The 19,948-nt window shown below is 59.1% G+C and overlaps 1 protein-coding gene across 1 annotated transcript; it reads left to right on the forward strand.

Annotated features, from left to right (window-relative positions):
• The first annotated feature begins 319 nt into the window (after window positions 1-319).
• On the forward strand, window positions 320-16,398 carry LOC117868398 (digestive cysteine proteinase 2-like). Its single transcript, XM_034754306.1, has 11 exons — window positions 320-476; window positions 2,980-3,039; window positions 5,413-5,505; window positions 6,059-6,231; window positions 9,296-9,539; window positions 10,719-10,914; window positions 11,826-12,019; window positions 13,748-13,839; window positions 14,195-14,356; window positions 15,022-15,211; window positions 15,731-16,398. Exons 1-11 carry the CDS (start codon window positions 425-427, stop codon window positions 15,916-15,918), a joined length of 1,644 nt encoding a protein of 547 aa, XP_034610197.1. The 5' UTR covers window positions 320-424; the 3' UTR covers window positions 15,919-16,398.
• Window positions 16,399-19,948: the final 3,550 nt, after the last annotated feature.

Here is a 19,948-nt window from a genome sequence, read left to right on the forward strand (position 1 = left end):
CTGTCTGTAGCAGGGCTGCCCCACCACCGAGGCCCCGACGAGCCCCCTCACCCCTGCTCTGACTCACCCTCCCACCTTTGCACCCACTGCCCCTTGCAGCACTGCGCACTCATGTCCTCTGCTCGCTGCTCCCCTCCATGCCTCCGCTCTTCTCCCTGCCAGAGCTAGGAGCTAGGATCTGCTCTCGCCCTTTCATTTCACCTCCCCACTCCTCCCTCTTTCGTCCGATCCACCCTTCCCAGCACTGGAGGCACCAGCAAATGAGCTGTTTGCAGACAGGCTCCTTCCCCTCCTCTGGGCAGGGCCTGGCCGTGGCCATTGGCTCCCTGAGTTCCTGGTCTTGCCAGCACCGTTTAAAGGGGGTGCTTGGAGCTGCTGCTCAGACGGCTGCAGCCCAGGGCAGGTTGAGCAGGGAGCTGCGAGGATGGGGGCGCTCCAGTGGGCTCTGCTCGTCGCACTGTGGAGCTCGGTCGCAGGTGAGTCTGTCTCTGCAACCGGCTAAGCTGGAGTTGGGGAGAGTGGAGCTGCTGCAGCCCCGAGGGATGATGTTACAGGAAGAACGTTTGCTCCCTGCCAAGTGGGAGCAGGTGGAAGGCGACAGGTGATGGGAGCAGGGGAACCGGTAGGGCTACCTGAGTGCCTCTCCTCCGCCTGCTTGGGAGGAAGGATGTGGGGGTGCTTAGGGCATAGGGCTGAGACTGAGGCTTCCCCCGTGACCCTTGGGAAGTCACTTCCCCTTTCTGGACCTCAGTTTCCCCAGGAGAGAACCATACTGATCTTCCACGCCAGTGTGTGAGGCTACGCTCTGTGACGCGCTTGGAGATCCTCACCTGGATGGTGCAGAGTAGCTGGGATGCTTGGCTGTGCCCAGTGAAACTGGCAAAAGTGGCACAGAGCCACCTGCTTCCCCCCCCCCACCCCGTCCGCCCAGCATCACCGCCAGGGAGGGGCGTCAGGGGAAAGGCAGCTTCCTTCTTTGGGCTTTGCACTCTCTAGCAGAGCTTGGGTCCTGCGTGATGTGCTAGCCCCTAGGCACTGCTCTTACCCAGAGAAGCGGAGGGTAGGGTGACCAGATGTCCCGATTTTATAGGGACAGTCCCGATTTTGGGGTCTTTTTCTTATATAGGTTCCTATTACCCCCCACTCCCGTCCCGATTTTTCACATTTGCGGTCTGGTCACCCTAGCGGAGGGCCATGGGCCACCTTCTCTCTGTGCCAGCTGCCTTTCCTCTCGGCCCCCCAGCCTCCTTTGGGGGACCAAAGGGTGGAGGGAGCAGAGGGCACCACGGTGTGCTCTGCAAATGGGGGGCGTTGCTTCCAGACAGGCTGCGGTTACCCCTCCAATTTAAGGACCTGTCCTCCTCCAAGGAAGATGCTGACATGAGGGAAAAGACGAGCTCCTTAAAACACAGGGTGTGTTGGCTTTTTAGCCTGCGGCTGATGAGTAAACCCCAGCCAAATTGTTGGGGAGCAGAGCTCCTGCCTGCACGCCCACGTCCCCTGGGGTAAAGGAGGGGAAGCATGTGATGTGTCTTAAACTGTGAGGATCAAATCCTGACCTATGCAACGCACAGGGCAATGGCATAGGCCATGGGACCACACCTTCCCGGCCCCCCTAATGCAACCCGGTGCCGCCCAGCGTAGGGTGACCAGGTGTCCTGATTTTATAGGGACAGTCCCGATTTTTGGAGCTTTTTCTTATATAGGCACCTATTACCGCCCACCCCCTGTCCCAATTTTTCACACTTGCTGTCTGGTCACCCTAGCCCAGCGTGGCCAGTGGGAACTGGTGGGCACTCGTCACTTTTGAGACCCAAACCCATTTACAGAGGTGCCTAAGTATGCATGTAGGAGCGTGGCATCAGGCACTCCCCTGTGGAAATCTTGGCCAAATCTTTTTTGGTCGGCCATGCAGTACGGAGAGTCGCTGGCGAGGATCCGGGGGCAAGCAAGGAAGGTGATGGAAGGGATGGAATAAGGCAGCGGATCAAAGGCTGACGGAACGGGGCATGTTTAGTTTGGAAAAGAGGAGAGTAAAGGGGGGACATGAGAGCGGTCTTCAAATATTTGAAAGGCTGCCATGAAAATAGATGGAGGAAAGTTGTTCTCTCTTGCCACGGAGGGCAGGACCAGAGCCGACGGGTTCAAACTACAGCACAGCAGATTTAGATTAAAATCTCAGGCAAGACTTCCGAACGGTAAGGACAGCGGAACCGACGCCTCGGGCGGTTGTGGAAGTGCCTTCGCTGGAGGTTTTCCAAAGGCGGCTGGGTAGCCGTCTGCCTTGGGTGGTTTAGACACCACAAACCCAGCCTCTTGCCGTGGGGTTAGACTAGCTAACCCTGGCGGTCCCGTCTCACCTTGTGTGACTGACGGGGCCTCCCGCAAGGACATGCGATCTGCACACCGCCGGCGGACGCTAGCGTTGCCCAGCTGCAGGGAGTCGGCTGCAGGCCTGGCAGCAGTCACCTGTTCCTAGGAGAGGGCAAGCGTGCGCAGACACAACACCGCTGCGGGGGGCAAGCGCCAGGTGTAGGGTTCTGGGGACATTCCCTCCCCTCCCCCCAGGTACCCAGCCTGGCGTCCCAGTGTACTCTGGGACCAGACTTTGGGGGACTGCGTACTGATACCCATGCAGCGCAGACAGCTCACTTATGTACCTCACCATTGCATCTCAGTGCCTTGATTGTAGGTTGCTCCCACCACTACAGGACAGGGCCCAGCGCCTGCTGGCTTGTCACCACTATCTTACCCAGCCTCGCTGGAGTGAGTGCTCCATGCAAACCCCGACAGCGATTTCGAGAGCCAAGAGGTGTTGTAAACAGCTGCAACTCCACTGAAGTCCATGGCACTGCACCCACCAGCCCCAGGTCTGAAACTGGCCCTCGGGTGTAACTGGAGCCCTCCAACAGGGGGAACACGGTGGCTATGTTAGCAGGCCAGGGCCAGCTCCATACCTCTGTCTTTCTTTTCTTTCAGGAGAACGCTGCAAAGTGTTAAGCAAAATCCCTGAATTTGGAGATATCTACCATGTCAAAGGTAACAGTCTCGCTGCACAACTCAGGGCCGGATGTGTGTGTGTGTGTGTGTGTGTGTGTGTGAGACCAGACTGAAGTGTACCCCTCCCTGTAGCCAGAAGCCGGAGATAGGCCTCCTCCCAACCCGACAGAGTCACAGGTGTGCCCGGTGCAGTTATGCAAAGCTGTGTAGGGCTAATTGTTGCTGAGGTTAATTGACGCCTTAGATCTGATCTGCCCTTCCCAGGGGAAAAAAACCTACAAACACAGGAGAGCTCGACCCAGGAACTCCATCAAGTCCCAGCTCTCCTAGCAAACAGAGCTTGGCACCCAGCCACGCTCCGGAGCACCGGGGGCCACATCCTCAGAGGCATTTACGCTCCTAACTTCCAGTGGACAGCAGGAACCTAAATACGTCTGAGGATCTGGGCCCGCGTTCCTCTCCTGCAGGGTTCCAGTTTGGCTGGTTTCCTCAGACTGGAAGGTCCTGGGGCAGGAATTGTGTTTTCCTGGCTGTGTGGGGCCTGCGCCCAGTACACTATGGGTGTGTTACCAACAAACAAAAGAATGAGAATGATTGTTCTAGACTCAAGGCAGAAGAATGTCTTGAGACCGGGCCTCTGAGGAGAGGCTGCGGCTTTCTCAATGGCGTGGCTTTTGGCAAACCGGCTGCTCAGGCCGCACGTTGCCTGCACAAACCCTCTTCAACAACAAAGCTGCACTTTAATGTCTAGCTTCCTATGATTATCCCTCCAACGGCAGAGCTTGGCCTTTCGACACACACCGATCGCCCCCAGCGAGAGCCTCACACCGAGTGCTTGCTCTGGATAAATTCGCGTGGCAATTACAAGCCCAAGAAACCAAGGGTGTGAGCTGGCAGCGCTGGGGGGGGCGCCTCTCTAATGTTCACTTAGCCTGGGTTCAAGGCATAATCCATGCCCAGGATTCTGTGTTGTGCTGGGCATGGAGGAACTTGAGTGGCCTACAGAGCCCCCAGGAACCATCCATCGCTGGCGGGAATGAGCTCGACTCCATAGAAGTGAGGTTTTTACTCACGAAAGCTTATGCCCAAATAAATCTGTTAGTCTTTAAGGTGCCACCAGACTCCTTGTTGTTCTCGACTCCATAGACAGCTTAGCCCAGGGGTGACTACTAGGGTGACCAGACAGCAAGTGTAAAAAATCAGGACGGGGGTAGGGGGGTAATAGGAGCCTATATAAGAAAAAGACCCAAAAAATCAGGACTGTCCCTATAAAATCGGGACATCTGGTCACCCTAGGTGACTCTGAACCCCAGGGAGTGAGAGCTGGCTCCAGAGCTGTCAGGAAATGCTCAGCCCCATAGCGTGGCATCTAGTCTCACTCCCAGGTTCTCAGAAATAAATAGGGTGACCAGATGTCCCACTTTATAGGGACAGTCCCAATTTTGGGGTCTTTTTCTTATATAGGCTCCTATTACCCCCCACCCCCATCCCGATTTTTCACACTTGCTGTCTGGTCGCCCTAGAAATAAACCCGACTGAAGCGGGCACCTCCCCAGAGCTGCACACTCGGGGTAGTAGCCCCTGCTGCGGCTGGGCTCTGGTTTCAGCGCACGAGGTCAGAGCTCGCCTGAGGATTTCTCCTCCAGTTCAAAGCGCAGCCATATACCTAACGTGTTTGGAGCGTCGGAGCTTCCTCCGGGTGATCTGGCAAATCCACCCACCATAGCTTAGGGAAGCGGTGCCCAAACTTTTCCTGTCGCGCCCTCCCTTACCAGTAATGGAATCTGTCCGTGCCCCCCGTCCCCCCATTACTGCATAGCCAAGGCTTCCTCAGCAGAGCAGCGGGGGCTGAAGGTGGAGTTGGGGGCAGAACTGGGGGTGGGGGGGGAGCTGGGGCTAGAGGTGGAGAGGGAATGAGGGAAGAGCTGGGCTGGAGGCGGAACAGAGTTGTGGCTGGTGTTGGAACTGGTCTGAGGCTCCCTCCCTGCCCCCCAGAGGGGCTGGCCTGGGCCCCGCCACATGCCCCCTGAACATTCCTCCGCGCACCCCCAGGCGGGTGCACCCGACACTTTGGGGACCACTGGCTTAGGGCAGTGGGGACAGCTGGTCGGAGGCTTGCACTGATTTATGACAATTCTCAAGCACGTGCTCTGCACCTTGCAGAGCCCAGCACGTTCCGCTAAGCTCCCCCCAGATGCCTCGTCCAGAGAGCAGCAAAGCGAGGTGCGCACGCACGCCTGTGCTTTCGAGCTGTACATCAGTGCGACAGGCTCACCCTTGTCACCCGTGTCGGCTAAAGGGGCCGGGTAGAAGTCTGCGTTCTCCCGGGGAATCTCCGCTAGCTACAGATGTGCCCTTGTCTCCCGACTCCAAGGAAAAGACACTGACTCATCTGTCCCTCGTGTGCTGCAGGAGTCATCAGCCTGCCTTACGCCGAAATCGAGGAGCCCTTCGAAGCCTGGTACAACCTGAGCGGAGGAAAGAGTCGGATTCAGTACTACCACGGTAAGCTGCCGGGGTCCTTGCGGGAGGAGGACTAGAGAGAGTCTCCTGGGGGGTCTGTAGAGCAGGATGTGCCGATGGGTGGTTCAGCCGAAGGGCAGAACTTGTCACGTGCCAAGTCTGGGGCGATACCATCTCCTGCTCGTGCAAGGGGCTGGCTGGGTTAGCTCAGGAGTTGCGGCCGTGGGCGAAGAAGTCGAGGCTGAGAACCGTTGCAGATGGGCTGCTCAGTCCCGCTATCGGTCAGGCACGGGTTGCCTCTGCTTGGACGACTGGGTGGATTTGGACAGCAACGTGGACGTCACGTACCGAGGATGAAACAGTGGAAGTGCAGGGTCCTCGAGTGACATTTCCTATTGTCACCTGCATGCGGTGCCTGGCTCTCCCAGACCCAACGGCCACGCCCGTGACTCAGGGCAGCGTGGCATCTCCTATCCTGGGGGGGAAGCAGGATCCCACCCCCTCAGTCGGTGCTCTGTGGGAGGAGGGTGGAGAACTCTTAAGAGCAGCCCTACGTAGAAACTGCCTGCCTCTATTTTCCCTTCCTGCCTTGCAGGGCAGGTGATAACTTACCAGTTGGGATCGGTGAAGCCGTACGGTACCACCTACAAGATTACGCCGGAAACTACTGAGACGGAGGTGAACGTCTTGAAGTGCTTCCAACTCAATGGCACGAAAGAGAAGCTGGTCAAGCCGCAGAGCGTCTTTCCCCACACACATGGCTTCAAGGTGAGCCCCTTCCGGCGGGACGAGGGAGGAGCGCAGGACACCAGGCACTGGGCCAGACCCTCAGCCGGCGTGACTCAGACCCAGACTGGCAGCAGCTTGGCCGGGTCACAGCCGCGATTGGGTTCACTGTAGCTGAGAGAACCGTTAGCCCCATTCCGATCTCCAGCCCATGTGGCATTGTAGACAGCGCCTGACAGTTGGCCTGCCCACGCCTTGCATGCCTCCTCCTTACAGGTATGTGGGAAGCCGCAGACAGTTGTTCAATAGCTTATCGGTAAATGCCAAGTCTCTGTCTCCTTGCTTGAGTCCCTGTGTCTTTCAGTGTTCTTCCTGGCCTCTCCTGGCTGGTGAAGGTTCATGCATACACTTCGTGTAGCTTCCCAGATCCCCGCTGTGGGGTGCAGCCGGGAAGGTGGCCTGTTACAGCTCCCCAATTCTCTCTCCCAATACTTGGAGCAGTTTAGAGCAGCCTCAGGGCTGCTCTAACCCTAGCTGAATATCCCTGGGGACATTCCAGGTAGAGATTGGTGGCATGTTTTACACTCGGCCCACTCCTCTCCATCCCCTGCTGAAAGCCAGGAAGCATAAGAGCCGGCAGAACCAGTTTCATGCCCTCTGGGGAAGCCCCGTGTCTAAGCAGCACAAAAACAGCGCAGCAAGCCAAGGAGCCCAGTGTGGTTGTTAGCAGTGTCAGAAATGGACGGCCCCAATCAGAGCAGGGGGGTTGCCTGGCCAGCCAGACCCTGCAGAAGGAGGTGAGCCTGGGAAGTGCTGGCCGAGAATCTCTTCTCCCTTCCCAACCCTGGGAGATTTGTTGCAACTAGTCCTTACTGCAACGAGGTGGCAGCTTGGGCGAGCCCGTGTGGTGACTCAGCTGCCTGCTACCGAGAGCTTCCCGTTGTGGGCGTTGGGCAAAGTTGCTTTCACATGTCCCGGACTCTGAATGAAAACTGAAATCTGCTTCGCCCGGATGATCATTTGGCAATGGCTGTTTAAAAGGCCTGGGCGTATGGGGAAAATTCACGGATATACGGCTACTTGCTTAACGCAGCTCCCTGGGGAACGGAGCTGTGGAAAGATTCAAGCTCGTACTCACAGACTCATAGACTTTAAGGTCAGAAGGGACCATTATGATCATCTAGTCTGACCTGCACAACGCAGGCCACAGAATCTCACCCACCCACTCCTGTAACAATCTCCTAACCTATGTCTGAGTTACTGAAGTCCTCAAATCGTGGTTTAAAGACCTCAAGGTGCAGAGAATCCTCCAGCAAGTGACCCGTGCCCCACGCTGCAGAGGAAGGCGAAAAACCTCCAGGGTCTCTGCCAATCTGGAAATTCCTTCCCGACCCCAGATATGGCGATCAGCTAAACCCTGAGCATGTGGGCAAGACTCACCAGCCAGACACCCAGGAAAGAATTCTCTGTAGTAACTCAGATCCCACCTCATCTAACATCCCATCACAGGCCATTGGGTATATTTACCTGCTAATAATCAAAGAGGAATTAATTGCCAAAATTAGGCTGTCCCATCATACCATCCCCTCCATAAACTTATCAAGCTTAGTCTTGAAGCCAGATATGTCTTTTGCCTCCACTGCTCCCCTTGGAAAGCTGTTCCAGAACTTCACTCCTCTGATGGTTAGAAACCTTCGTCTAATTTCAAGTCTAAACTTCCTGATGGCCAGTTTATATCCATTTGTTTTTGTGGCCACATTGGTACTGAGCTTAAATAATTCCTCTCCCTCCCTGGTATTTATCCCTCTGATGTATTTACAGAGAGCAATCGTATCTCCCCTCAGCCGCCTTTTGGTTAGGCTAAACAAGCCAAGCTCTCTGAGTCTCCTTTCATAAGACGTGATCCATTCCTCCGATCATCCTAGTCGCCCTTCTCTGCACCTGTCCTCAGACTGGGAGTTCTTTTGAGCGAGGCCTGTCTCCTTGTGATGCGCGTGGTGCAATGCCTACCACAGTGGGGCCTGAGGCTTGCCTGGAGCCACTGGGTGCTTCAGGAATACCAGGGCCAATAACACAGCTGCTCACTGTATCTAGTCAGAGGCCACGTTGACTGACCCAAAGCCACGTTCACGGCCCGCAAGCTCTGCAGAGCCAGCCCAGCTCTAAGAGAAGGAGACGGATTCTGTTCTGTCTCGTGCATCGACAGCATTACTAACTAAATTCCAGGTTCTGCCTGCGCAATCCCCAGGGGGTCACCCAGATATTACAGGGGGCAGGAGCCTTATGCTTGGGCTGATGCTGCAGAAGGAAAGGACTCAGCTTGACTCTCAGATCCCAGGGTTGGCAGTAAGAAATCGTCTGGTTTGCAAATGGTCTGAATTTGACAGGGGGGCACTGAGAGCCAGGGGACAGGGGACCCCCGCAATGCTAGCCTTTGCATCACTCAAGACTAGCGCTTCACTTGGAGGCAGGCCCATCAACACGCAGTCTGAAGAAGAACTTCATGCAGCTGGTCCTGCTAGCAGAGAGGACATGGGAGATGGCCGCCGAGACCATGGGCATGGAGGAGGCAGCTTGCGGAGGGCGTAGCCAGAGGTAGACAAGGGAGGACTGGGTTGGAAGGGAGGATGGGGGAGGGGTCGCCCTGCGGATCTTGGAAGCCAGAAGGACTTTTCTGATGGTGGCTGAGGAGGTTTTAGCTCCATGAATGAAGGATGCGGGTGCAGGAAGCACGCTGGAAATTATTTATTATGTAGGATGGTAGCAGCTGACCTAGGAGCTCCAGTCACGGACCAGGCCCCAGCTGCGCTAGGCACTGGACAGACACCAAACAAGAGACAATCCCTGCCCCCCAAGAGCCCAACTAAACGTCCCTCTCCGGGGACGGGGCAAGGAGATGAGACAAGCCTGGGTCTGCAGCTAGTGCCTAGCCCCATGACCTCCGTGCACCGGGCGGCATCTCCTAAGGCAAGGCTCGGGGCTGGATTCGCACCAGCTGCCTCGTGGCGGGAAAGAGGTGCTGTGGGCAGTGTGGGTCAGTCCCACCAGCAGAGTGCTGGAAGGAGCCACCGGGCCTAACTCCGGCTCCCCTCCATTGCCTCCCCAGTTCCTGCGGGAGGAGTACTTCAAAGGGCAGTACTGCAGCGTGTGGCAGGACGTGACCGACTGGGGCAAGAAGAAGAACATCTACACCTTGTGGGTGACCAACACCAGCTGCGGCTCGTCCCCCGTCCACTATGAGATGCGGGGTTACAACAGCGTGCTGGGCTCCCACTACGACAAATACGAGATCGACTACAGCGACTTCACCAACAGCTACCCGGCCTCTGTCTTCGACCTCCCCATCAACAGTAAGGCGGGCCTGGCGGGTCCTCTCCATCCCTGGGCCAGCATTTATCCCTGCCCGAGACAAGGCTCTTCTCTGTACTGCAATAGCATTCAACTGGGAGCAGGTCCCTTCGCACTAGGGGCTGCACCAAGACGTGTGCAGACACCCGCCCGGCCCTGACAGGGACGTAGACAGAGGGGGAGGAAGGGATCCGAGCGGAGGATTAGGAACCGAGGCACAGCGAGAGAATGTGGCCTGCCCCAAATGTGGCAGAGTCAGGAATTGACCTCAAGAAGCCCAGGGCAGAGAGGAAGTGGTGGGCGGTGCCCTACGTCCTGTTGCCCTGGGAGAGCCTGATGTCAGATTCAGGAGGTGCCCAGAAGCAGCAGTGAAACTATTTCGACAGAGGCGCTCAGGGGCGGGGCAGGGAAACTAGCCCCCTCGCCCATCTCCGGCTCCAGACAGACATTGGGCAAGGGCAGTTCAGCCACGTGTCGGAGACAAACGGGCTGGGGGCCGCTGCCCGCTCTCAGATGTTTCCACTGGTGGCTGGCTGGGGACCCAGCAGCTAAGCCAGCGCGGGTGATAAGGTTTGCAGCTGATCTGGGTCTCTCTGCGAGTAGCCCGGTTCTGTGGGAGCCCTGCTGGCATAGCATGGGCCGTTGCATCTGGAAGGGCCAAGATCCGGTACCGAGTGTCTTCTCTTTGCATCCGACCCTGAGGCCAGCCAGGGGAGAATGGGAGGTCGGGCAGGCCCATGAGAGGCCAAACCAGCATGTGGCTGTGACAGGTGTCTGTAGGCAGAAGATGGAGGTTGCCTGCTAGGAAAGTCGGGGTAGAGAGAGGAGGGGATCTCCCAGCTCCTTGGGGCGAGGCGGGGCTCTAATGATCACTGTAGAGCTCTGGCAGCAGGACGTTGCCCGCTCCCCACTGGGCCCTGAGCAGTGAACATGGCACTAGCATTGGTGAGGGGTGGGGGCCTGCAGCCTCGTCTGAGCCAGCCCTCGAAGGCAGTGAGGAGCAGTCCATGGGGAAAGCGTCCTGCAGAGAGGCAAAGCCCCGTGCAGCTTGGGCAGCTGGGAGAGCTTCGGTCCACCCGCCCCTGCAGGCATCAGAGCAATCACTGAAGCCTCTTGTACAGATTGCATCTAACGGGGCAGGGGGAGTCTTGGGGTGACGGCTGCCTGTGCTCGTGCCCTAGGAACGAAGTCCTGTGGGGAGCTCCCCGGGCTGGGAGCAGAGCGCTGGATCCTGGCCAACCCCATGCAGGACTTTGTGGGGCGGCAGGAGGACCGGTCCCACGAGGTGTTCCACCACTACCGGAAGTCGTTCGAGAAGAGCTACGACAGCGAGCAGGAGATGGAGCACAGACAGCACACCTTCACCCACAACATGAGGTACGGGGCTGCCCGGGGGCAGCGCGGGCCCCGGAGTCACGGAGGAGGAGAGAGCTGGTGCATCGTGCGCTGAAGGAAACGGCATCTCTGCTGGGTCAGGGAGGCCGGAGGGTTCCCCCAGGGAGCTGGCTCTGCCTTAGTTGCTTGCAGAACGGACCATCCTGAGCTGGCCTTGAACGTGATGGAGAACGGCCTGTCCACATGGGCCTCATTTGGCAGCACCTGGGCTAGCAGTGGACTCTAGATGGTGGCTGGAGAATGGAGTCCAGGCTTCTCCCCCGCAGGGCCTGGGGGCACGTCTCCACTGCAGGCAGCTCACGGGGACACCCCCAAGCTAAGCTCTCCTCCGGCTAGCTCAAAGCTAGCTCCAGCAGTGTCCAGCAGGGTGGTGAGACGCGCTGGCCGCTCGAGTGCCTGCCCAGCATCCTCGCGGCCGGGGCTGCAGCCTGGAGGCCAGCGTGGGTCACCGCCCATGCGCTGCGACTGTTCCTGGAGCTAGCTTTGATCTAGCTCCAGCAGCGCTCCCTTGGGTCTGCCTCCAGGAGCTGCGATCTCAGCTCCCCGGGGTATGTCTACGCTGCAAGCGGGAGCTGGTCTGTTGGCTTCCTTTCAGGCTGGCATCACTTGGTTCCCCCTGTCCCCAACACACAGAGCCCTCCCGGGTTACAGCCTGCGTGCACTGGGCATCCCCCGAAGCCACCTGGCTGCCCTTCGAGCCTGCACCAGAGCGCTAAGGGTTAATCTGCTTGCTGCGCAGGGGAGCACGCTGTGGGTGTGCCCAGTGGGTAGGGATTCCTTCGCCAGGGCTGTAGAGCGGCGGCAGGAGCTCTCTATGCCCGGTGGGCAGAGCAGTGCCCAGAAGCCAGAGCTGCCCAGCTCCCCCTCTCTTCACGGCATCCATCCCCTCCCAGGTTCGTCCACTCCAAGAATCGGGCCAACTTGTCCTACAAGCTGGCGCTGAACCACCTGGCCGACCGCACCCCGGAGGAGATGGCCGTGCTGCGGGGGCGGCTAAAGAGCGGGACCCCCAACAACGGGCAGCCATTCCCGTCGGAGTTGTACACTGGCCTCATCCTGCCCGAGATCCTGGACTGGAGGCTGTACGGTGAGTGGGTTGTTACGGGGCTGCTTCTGGGCACAAAGCGCCGTCCGGATGGAGCATCTCCTCCCGCCTCCCTTTCCCCACCCCATTGGCACAGGGACCCCACTGCTGCTCATAGGGCGCGAACCCTCGAGGGGCTGTGGACACTACCAAACTTTTGAGCAATTGGTTGCGTCCGTGTTTGGGTGCCCAATGTGGGACCTCGAGGGTCGATATGTCCGGGTGCGGAGCACCCCCGCCCCCCTCCCGCTGCTGGGGAAGTCAACGGGAGCTGGAATCGCACAGCACTGTCTGGAACTTGGCCTGATTGGTTGCGAGTTGAGACTCCAAAAATCAGAAAGAAAAAAACCAAACAGGGCGCTTCTGAGGGCGTCGGCCTTACGGGCTGGATTGGTTGGCGTCCCACTGTTACCCAGACATCCGTGCAGCGCTGTGCGGGCAAACCCCGTGAGAGACAAGCAGGCGGGCCCAGGGCGGGCACCAGACTGAATGCCTCAGGGAGCGATTAATGGGGAACAAATGATGCCAAAGCTGGTCTTACTGCAGTAGTGCTGCCATCCAGAAGCTGTAGCCCCATTAGCTGAACAGACGGGGGGTCATTTTTCAGCCTGGTGAGTGACCCCGTGATCCAGTCATAGAATCATAGAATCTCAGGGTTGGAAGGGGCCTCAGGAGGTATCTAGTCCAACCCCCTGCTCAAAGCAGGACCAATCCCCAGCTAAATCATCCCAGCCAGGGCTTTGTCAAGCCTGACCTTAAAAACCTCTAAGGAAGGAGATTCCACCACCTCCCTAGGTAACCCATTCCAGTGCTTCACCACCCTCCTAGTGAAAAAGTGTTTCCTAATATCCAACCTAAACCTCCCCCACCGCAACTTGAGACCATTCCTCCTTGTTCTGTCATCTGCCACCACTGAGAACAGTCTAGATCCATCCTCTTTGGAAGCAGCTATCAAATCCCCCCTCATTCTTCTCTTCTGCAGACTAAACAATCCCAGTTCCCTCAGACTCTCCTCGTAAGTCATGTGCTCCAGCCCCCTAATCATTTTTGTTGCCCTCCGCTGGATTCTTTCCAGTTTTTCCACATCCTTCTTGTAGCATGGAGCCCAAAACTGGACACAATACTCCAGATGAGGCCTCACCAAAGCCGAATAGAGGGGAATGATCACGTCCCTCAATCTGCTGGCAATGCTCCTACTTATACAGCTCAAAATGCTGTTAGTCTTCTTGGCAACAAGGGCACACTGTTGACTCATATTTAAGTCTCTCATAAATGAGCGGGGGGGTTGGGGGCTTGTGGTTCACCTAGGCAGCAAGTGACAAGGCTTCTGCTCCCATCACAGACTCCCCATGTGACCGTGGGCAAGTCACCGAGGCTCTGCCTCAGTTTCCCCATCTGTAAAGTGGAGCTGGTGATACTTCCCTGCCACACAGGGCCATGCGAGACCTAATTCATGGCTGCTAGTTAGTGCGTGGAGATCCCTGGCGGGAGAGGAGGGCTCTGCCAGCACCCAGGCCAGGGAAGCACCAGACCCAAAAGAAGCTAAAACTCCCGTCTCCAGCACTCTATGCCTTGCATTACAGGGGAACGTTGGTAGCTCTTGGGCAGTGAGGGAGGGAGCCAGGCAGAGAGGGAACCGGGTGGATTAGAGCTCCCCAGATGGAGATTCCTGGAGACACCTGGCCAATATGTCTCAGTCCCTGACCCCTCGCTCGCTCCCTCCCTCCCCAGGCGCGGTGACCCCAGTGAAGGACCAGGCCGTGTGCGGCTCCTGCTGGAGCTTTGCAGCCACCGGGGCGATGGAGGGCGCCCTGTTCCTCAAGGTGAGAGCCCGCCCGCCTCCCGGTGAGGAGATTGCCTGCTCTGCTGAGGGCACGAGCTGCGTGCCTACGTGTCACGGGCAGCCCCGCCGGCTCCCCAGCGGGACGGCACGGCCACACCAGAGAATGCTGGGCAGCCCCGGAACAAGGGTGGGGAGGGGATTGGGGACGCTCCAGCAGCTGGAGGGGTGGGAACGGTCTTTGTGCTGAATTAGGAAGATCCAGGGATATTGCGGTGACCCCCCTGCATAGGCCCAGCCGTAGCTCAAGCCTGGCTGGAGGTGGGGATGGCGGAGCTGGGAACACCCCGCCTGACCGTGGCTTTGCAGCTCAGGACCTGGGTTTCCTCCCTCCCCAGACCGGAGTGGTGACCCCGCTGTCCCAGCAAGTCCTGATCGACTGCTCCTGGGGCTTCGGGAACTACGGCTGCGACGGCGGCGAGGAGTGGAGCGCGTACGAGTGGATCAAGAAGCACGGAGGCATCGCCAGCACCGATTCCTATGGCCCGTACAAAGGCCAGGTGAGCGCGGCGCCATCCGCCTCGGCTGCCAGAGGTGCCCGTGGAGCGGCTCCATTGGCACGGGAGCTCTGGTCCCACTCAACCTCCCCGGTGTGTTCCAGGTCTGGGAGCCAAAAGCAGGTTGCCACGAAGGGGGAGATTCTGCCTCCAGCAGGGCCGAGACCTCTAGGGGCTTTGGGGCTCTATCCCATGGGGCCGCTCCAGCGACCCCGCTTAGAGTCAGTGACCAGGGTGCAGCATCCACATGGGAAGCTGCCACTGGGACTGCCGACAACATGCCCTTGCTGGCCCCAATTACAGTTGCATGGCCCTGGTAAAGCACTAGCCTGGGACTTGGAAGACCTGACAAGTCACTTTCCTCGCTCTGTGCCTCAGTTTCCCTGGCTGTGCAATGTGGGTGAGACTCCCTTGCCTATCGGGAGTGTTGGGGGAAGGCACTTGGGCACAGTGCTGATTGGGGTCACAGAAAGGAAATAGGGGCATTAACGCGTAGACTGGACACGCCAGCAGCCAGAGACGCTGATGGCTTCCTCCGAGCCCAGGGGCATCCACACATTGGTCTGACCAGCCAAGGCGCCTCCTCCCCCCTGCTCCTGGGGCCGGCCTGGCTCGTGTGTGCAGGGGTGGAGGAGAGTGGCTGTCATCTCCTTCCGTCTGTGTCGCAGAACGGCTTGTGCCACTACAACAAGTCCGAGCTGGTGGGCAAAATGAAAGGCTACGTCAACGTCACCTCGGGTAACATCACGGCCCTGAAAGCCGCCATCTACAAGAACGGCCCCGTGGCCGTCAGCATCGATGCCTCCAAGCGGTCCTTCTCCTTCTACTCCAACGGCATCTACTATGAACCCAAGTGTGGTGAGTGCGGCCGTTCCCGGCCCGTCGGCTCCTGGGATGGCTTTGGCTGGCCCTGGGCAGTTGGCTTCTGGTGGCCAAGTCCAGCAGTCCTGGGACGCTACCACACAATGACTCCACCGGCAGTCTGGAGCCCCTGTGGCTTGACGAGGGCATTGCAGGGGATCTGACACTAGGGGGCAGCCACGTCTCCTTTCCCAGCTGCATACGTTCAGACCAGACAAACAAGCCAGTTCAGCAAGATGTGGAGGGTTCCCTTGGGGCGGGGGAGGCTTTGATGAAAGGAAACGAAACCAGAGGAACCCCCGGTTTCTAGTCCCAGCTCTGCTGTTCATTTGCTAGGTGATTTTGGGCTAGTTACGTAAACCCGGTGCCTCGGTTGACCTGGGGGGATAACAACACTTATCCACTGCTGCAAAGTGCTTTGAGACGTGCAGATGAGAAGCGAGGCCCTGGTTCTGTCACTAATGAGCTGGCTAGCGGGGCAGTGCCGTCGGCTCATATCTATTTTGGCCCCTCTAGGTAACCAGAGAGGTGACTTGGACCATGCGGTCTTGGCTGTCGGCTACGGTGTGCTCCAAGGGGAGCTGTACTGGCTGGTGAAGAACTCCTGGTCCACCTACTGGGGTAACGACGGCTACATCCTCATGTCCATGAAAGACAACAATTGCGGGGTAGCCACGGACGCCACCTTCCCCATCCTGGAGTGACCCCCGGCGCCAAACCAGGCTGGGCTCACCTACACCATCCTCGTCCCACCCACAAGGGTCACCGGGCCTGGGCTGTTGCTTTGCAGGCCGGTGTGGATTTCATCCTAGCGGAGACACCCACTGGAGAAGCGAATGTATACGGTCCCCGTGCCTCGGCCCTCGTCGGGAGCAAATCGGTTCCTCGGAACCTCACGGCACTAAGCCCCTGAGTGAAAGGGAAAGCAGCCACTCAGGGGGAGGATGGTGGGAACATACCATAGCAATTGGGGGGGGGGGGTAATTTGGGGAGGGGGAGAGGTGTGAAAAAAGGGGCTGCCTGTACTGTCCCCCTAGGATGGCCGCCTGGCTACCGAGCAGCCCAAAGAAGCCCACAGGGACGCAGCGGAAGTTGCTCGCGCCACTGCTGGCAATAAAGTCCCAGGGAAAGTGCTGTCTCTCTTTTAAACCAGCTGGGCGAATTAAAGTGCACTTGCTTCACAAGGCGGTTTGGCTTCACGCTGCTCTGTGCGCGCTCCCGACCACTGCCAGCGGGGCAGGACACCCCGTGCACGCTGCCCCGGCGCCTCCCCCCAAAGCCATCAGGTCATATTCCTCTTCACCCCCAAAGCAAACCTCCTTCTCCCTCAGTACCTGGCAGCGGTGGCTCCCCTGCACTGCAGCTGCTCTCCTGGTGCTGGCATAGCCCCCGGGGGCATGCAGGGGTCCTCACTGCTGTAGGGGCGGCTTCCTGCCAGTGCTGGGAACCCCACTTGCTCTAAGAACGGCCAGGCCAGGGGCAGCTGCCTCCAGTTAGCAGCTGATCTTCATTTCCTCCCTGGGGCCAGCCAGCCAGTGAGCTCAGACCTTCTGCCCGGCCAGCCGGCGCTAAGGCCCCTCCCTGCCAGGCTCAGGTGGCGCTCACGGCTGGGCAGCATGGGTGCCCATCCCTGCTGCCAAGCCACTGTGGGAAGTCTTCAAGTGCCACCCGTTCATATGGGGCCCAGCCCCACCAGCCTCCTCTAGGCTGGCAGCCGGGGTTTGAACGGAGCCTTTCCCCCGCGGAGAGAGGAGGGAGCGGGAGGCTCAAGTTGCCCTAGTGCGTGTGGGGAGCAGCTGCCCCTTTCCCCGGAGCTGAGCTCCCATCCCAGGGCAGCTCCAACGAGGCCTCCCCAGCCTGGGCTGGGGGAGCAGACCCAGCTGTGGCCTTCGGCCTGGCAAACTGGCTTCATCCCTCCAAGGCTTAGAGGGAGGGTGTCCGAGGAGAACCGGGGACCGCTGCCTGCGGAGGGCAGATGTGGGACCATGTGATGGCCCCAACGCTGCCAGCGGAAGGGGAACCAAACCTCGCATTTCAGGGCTGGAGCCAGCTTCTAGGTGATCGAGGTCAGGGAGGGACCTACTGCGGGGAGCAGGTTCTCCCACAGCTGCTGCTCCGCGGTTCTTACACCTTCCTCTGAGGGGCTGGCCCCTGCCTGTGACCGAATCCTGGCCTGGGAGGGCCTAGAGGCTGATCCAGCAGGGTGGGTCCACCAGGCCTCGCTAGGCCTGCAAACAGCCCCCGAGGCGCTGACCAGACTCTCAGGGCTCGTCTTCGCTGCCGTGCACGTGGGTGTCACCCCAACTCGAGTCCTGTCCACGCACGAGAACCCACCCTCCGGGGGCATGGCTACAGCTCATGTTAGCACGACGCCCCAGTGGCTCGCACACGCGTGGCGTGGCCGCGCTCTCTGGCTTAGGCTGACCCAGGAGGAGTCCACGTGAGCGTGGATTGCCTGAGTTCGCTCTGCGGTGGAGAGCTAGCCGCTAGCTTGCTGCTCGGGCACGCTAAGAGCTAGCATTGCCCCGTGTCTGCAGGGGAACCTGGCCAGGGGCGTTTGCATAAGGACCAGGACGCAGTCAGGAGGAGGTGGCTGCACCCAGCCCATTGTACGGGCCCCAGCAGGCAGGGGACACGCCTTCAGCAAGCCTCAGGCCACAGCAAGGAGTGAGGTTCTGCTCCTGCATCAGTGCGGGAACCAAGGCTCCGGCACCGTGGGAGGCTCGGAACCGTAGGACTGGGGCTTCTTCTTCCATATGGAAAAACAGGCTCTCGATGGGTGCGGCGGGGCTACAGCAGCGGGCGATTGCGTGAGCTCCACCCAGCCGTGTGCTGGCGTTGGCCTGGTGCGTTGCTCGCCTACCGGCCGGGACTCTGCAGCCCAGTTCTGCATTGCTGTGGGAGGTGTGTGGGGGGGTCACACCAGGCAGCCGCAGCAGTCCCATTGCCGGAGCTGCGACAGTGGCTTGCAGGGATCGCATGAGACCATCAGAGCAAGAAGCCCAGGTGAGACCAGCCCAGGCCTGCATGCTGCCTCCAGCGCTGAGCGGCGGCTCAATGCGGCTAGTGTAATAAAGCCCTGAGCCCAGCAGCTCCGGTACTACCATGGCGACAGAGGGTCGCTAAGTAACAGACACAGCAGGCACCGGGTCTTTGCCATTGCCGTGCCGGAGACTAGCGCGACACGCCCGGCGTGCTGACCCCGCGAGCGCTGGGTCAGAGCCAGCCAGCTGGAGCGGTGGCCGGACGCGGGATGTGAGCAGGAAGGCAGGACTTCTGGAAGTGGCTTCCCCCTGGCCAGAGTCACCTCCGTGGGGAAACGCGTGAGCTGGACAATGCTCGTGGGTTGCACCCTGGGGTTTGCGGTCCGTGCTGTGTAGGGTGCCAGGCTGAGAGCTTTGCACTCCTGCGAGTCACCCCAAGGACTGCGAGCGAGGTGGACTCCTCCTAGCCCCCTGCATCCCACTAGCCGAGGGAGCTGTGTCCAGTGAGGGATTCCTAGCAGAACCAGAACTGACCCCGCCTAGGACGTGACGCTGCTGCCGGACGGGGGATCCCAAAGCGTGGAAGGACCGTTCCCTAGGCTGGGCTCACAGCTGTGACTGCTCACTGGAAGGCTGCCAGGGGGAAACCAAGCAGAGAGAGACCACGGAGTTCGCTGGCCTGCACCAGGCAGCTAGCCAGGGCCCACGGGGGAAGGGGGTGGCTGCAGGGCGCCCAGCTCAGAAGAAAACAAGAGACTCAGAGGCTGCATAGCTGAGGATGTGGAAAGCAGCCGAACTCCCAGGTCCCACAGAAAGGGCAGGGGTGCGCCGGGCTGGCAAACCCGTGTGCTGTGCCCCATCGCATCCCGCATTCTCAGCGGCAACTGGCTGAGTCCGTGCTTGGCTGGGAGACCGTCAAGGCCCACTCAGCCCACTGCAGGGGTGGGTGCTGGTCACTCCCTTCTCTGAGTCACGGCGGCATGTCACAGTTCAGGGCCACTGCACCTGGATTCCCAGTCCCTGGTCCCCTCATCCAGCCCCTGCACTGCTGGAAGAAGGAGGCTTCCTATCTCTGGAGGCTACACTGTCTCCCCTGGCAGCGACGTGTGCACCCTGACAGGACGCAGCGGCTAGCAGCCCCATGTCAGTGCTGACCCTCCCCTCAGACACAAAGAGCACGACCCCTCTGGGCAGCCTCCCTAGCTCATCACGGAGGAAGCCGGAGGTTTTGGCAGCTGGGTCCGGAGCAGTTGGAGATTTCTGGCCCCCGGGGAGACGTAGGGGGACAGTTTGGGATCAAGGGGTAAGGCACATTAGCTGGACTCTTCGGCTCGGATGATCAGCAGGGAGATAAATAACAATGCTGATGTTTAAAGGACCATCACTAGGGTTCAGAGTTAACAACTAACTGAGAAGAACAGGGCAGTGCTCACACAACAGAACTCTCATTTCAGGCTCCCTGCAGACTCAGGAAGACGACGATGCAGCAGTTAGACTCTGTTTGCATCTATGATTTTCTTCACAACCATGGGGGCTAGCACGATCCTTCTCTCTTTTACGCAAGAGCGGAGGCTCGGGAGCAGAATCCCACAGCACAGAGGGGATCTGCAGCTGCGGGAATCCAGGTGGCCTGGCTTACAAGAGGGGTCAGTTATGCTTTCCCTTGTGACCACACCGGCCTAGCTGGGTTCCCCACCCCACTCCATTATTGGGGGAGCCCAGCAAACAGATAACCCTCCAAAGACCAGAA

Source organism: Trachemys scripta, chromosome 20 (assembly GCF_013100865.1).
Source record: "Trachemys scripta elegans isolate TJP31775 chromosome 20, CAS_Tse_1.0, whole genome shotgun sequence".
NCBI lineage: Eukaryota > Metazoa > Chordata > Testudines > Emydidae > Trachemys > Trachemys scripta.

Coding starts and splice junctions, on each gene's coding strand:
- LOC117868398 (XM_034754306.1), top strand. CDS start 425: ATGGGGGCGCTCCAGTGGGCTCTGCTCGTCGCACTGTGGAGCTCGGTC. Junction 5,506..6,058: donor TCGGATTCAGTACTACCACG/GTAAGCTGCCGG, acceptor CCTGCCTTGCAG/GGCAGGTGATAACTTACCAG. Junction 12,020..13,747: donor CCTGGACTGGAGGCTGTACG/GTGAGTGGGTTG, acceptor CTCCCTCCCCAG/GCGCGGTGACCCCAGTGAAG.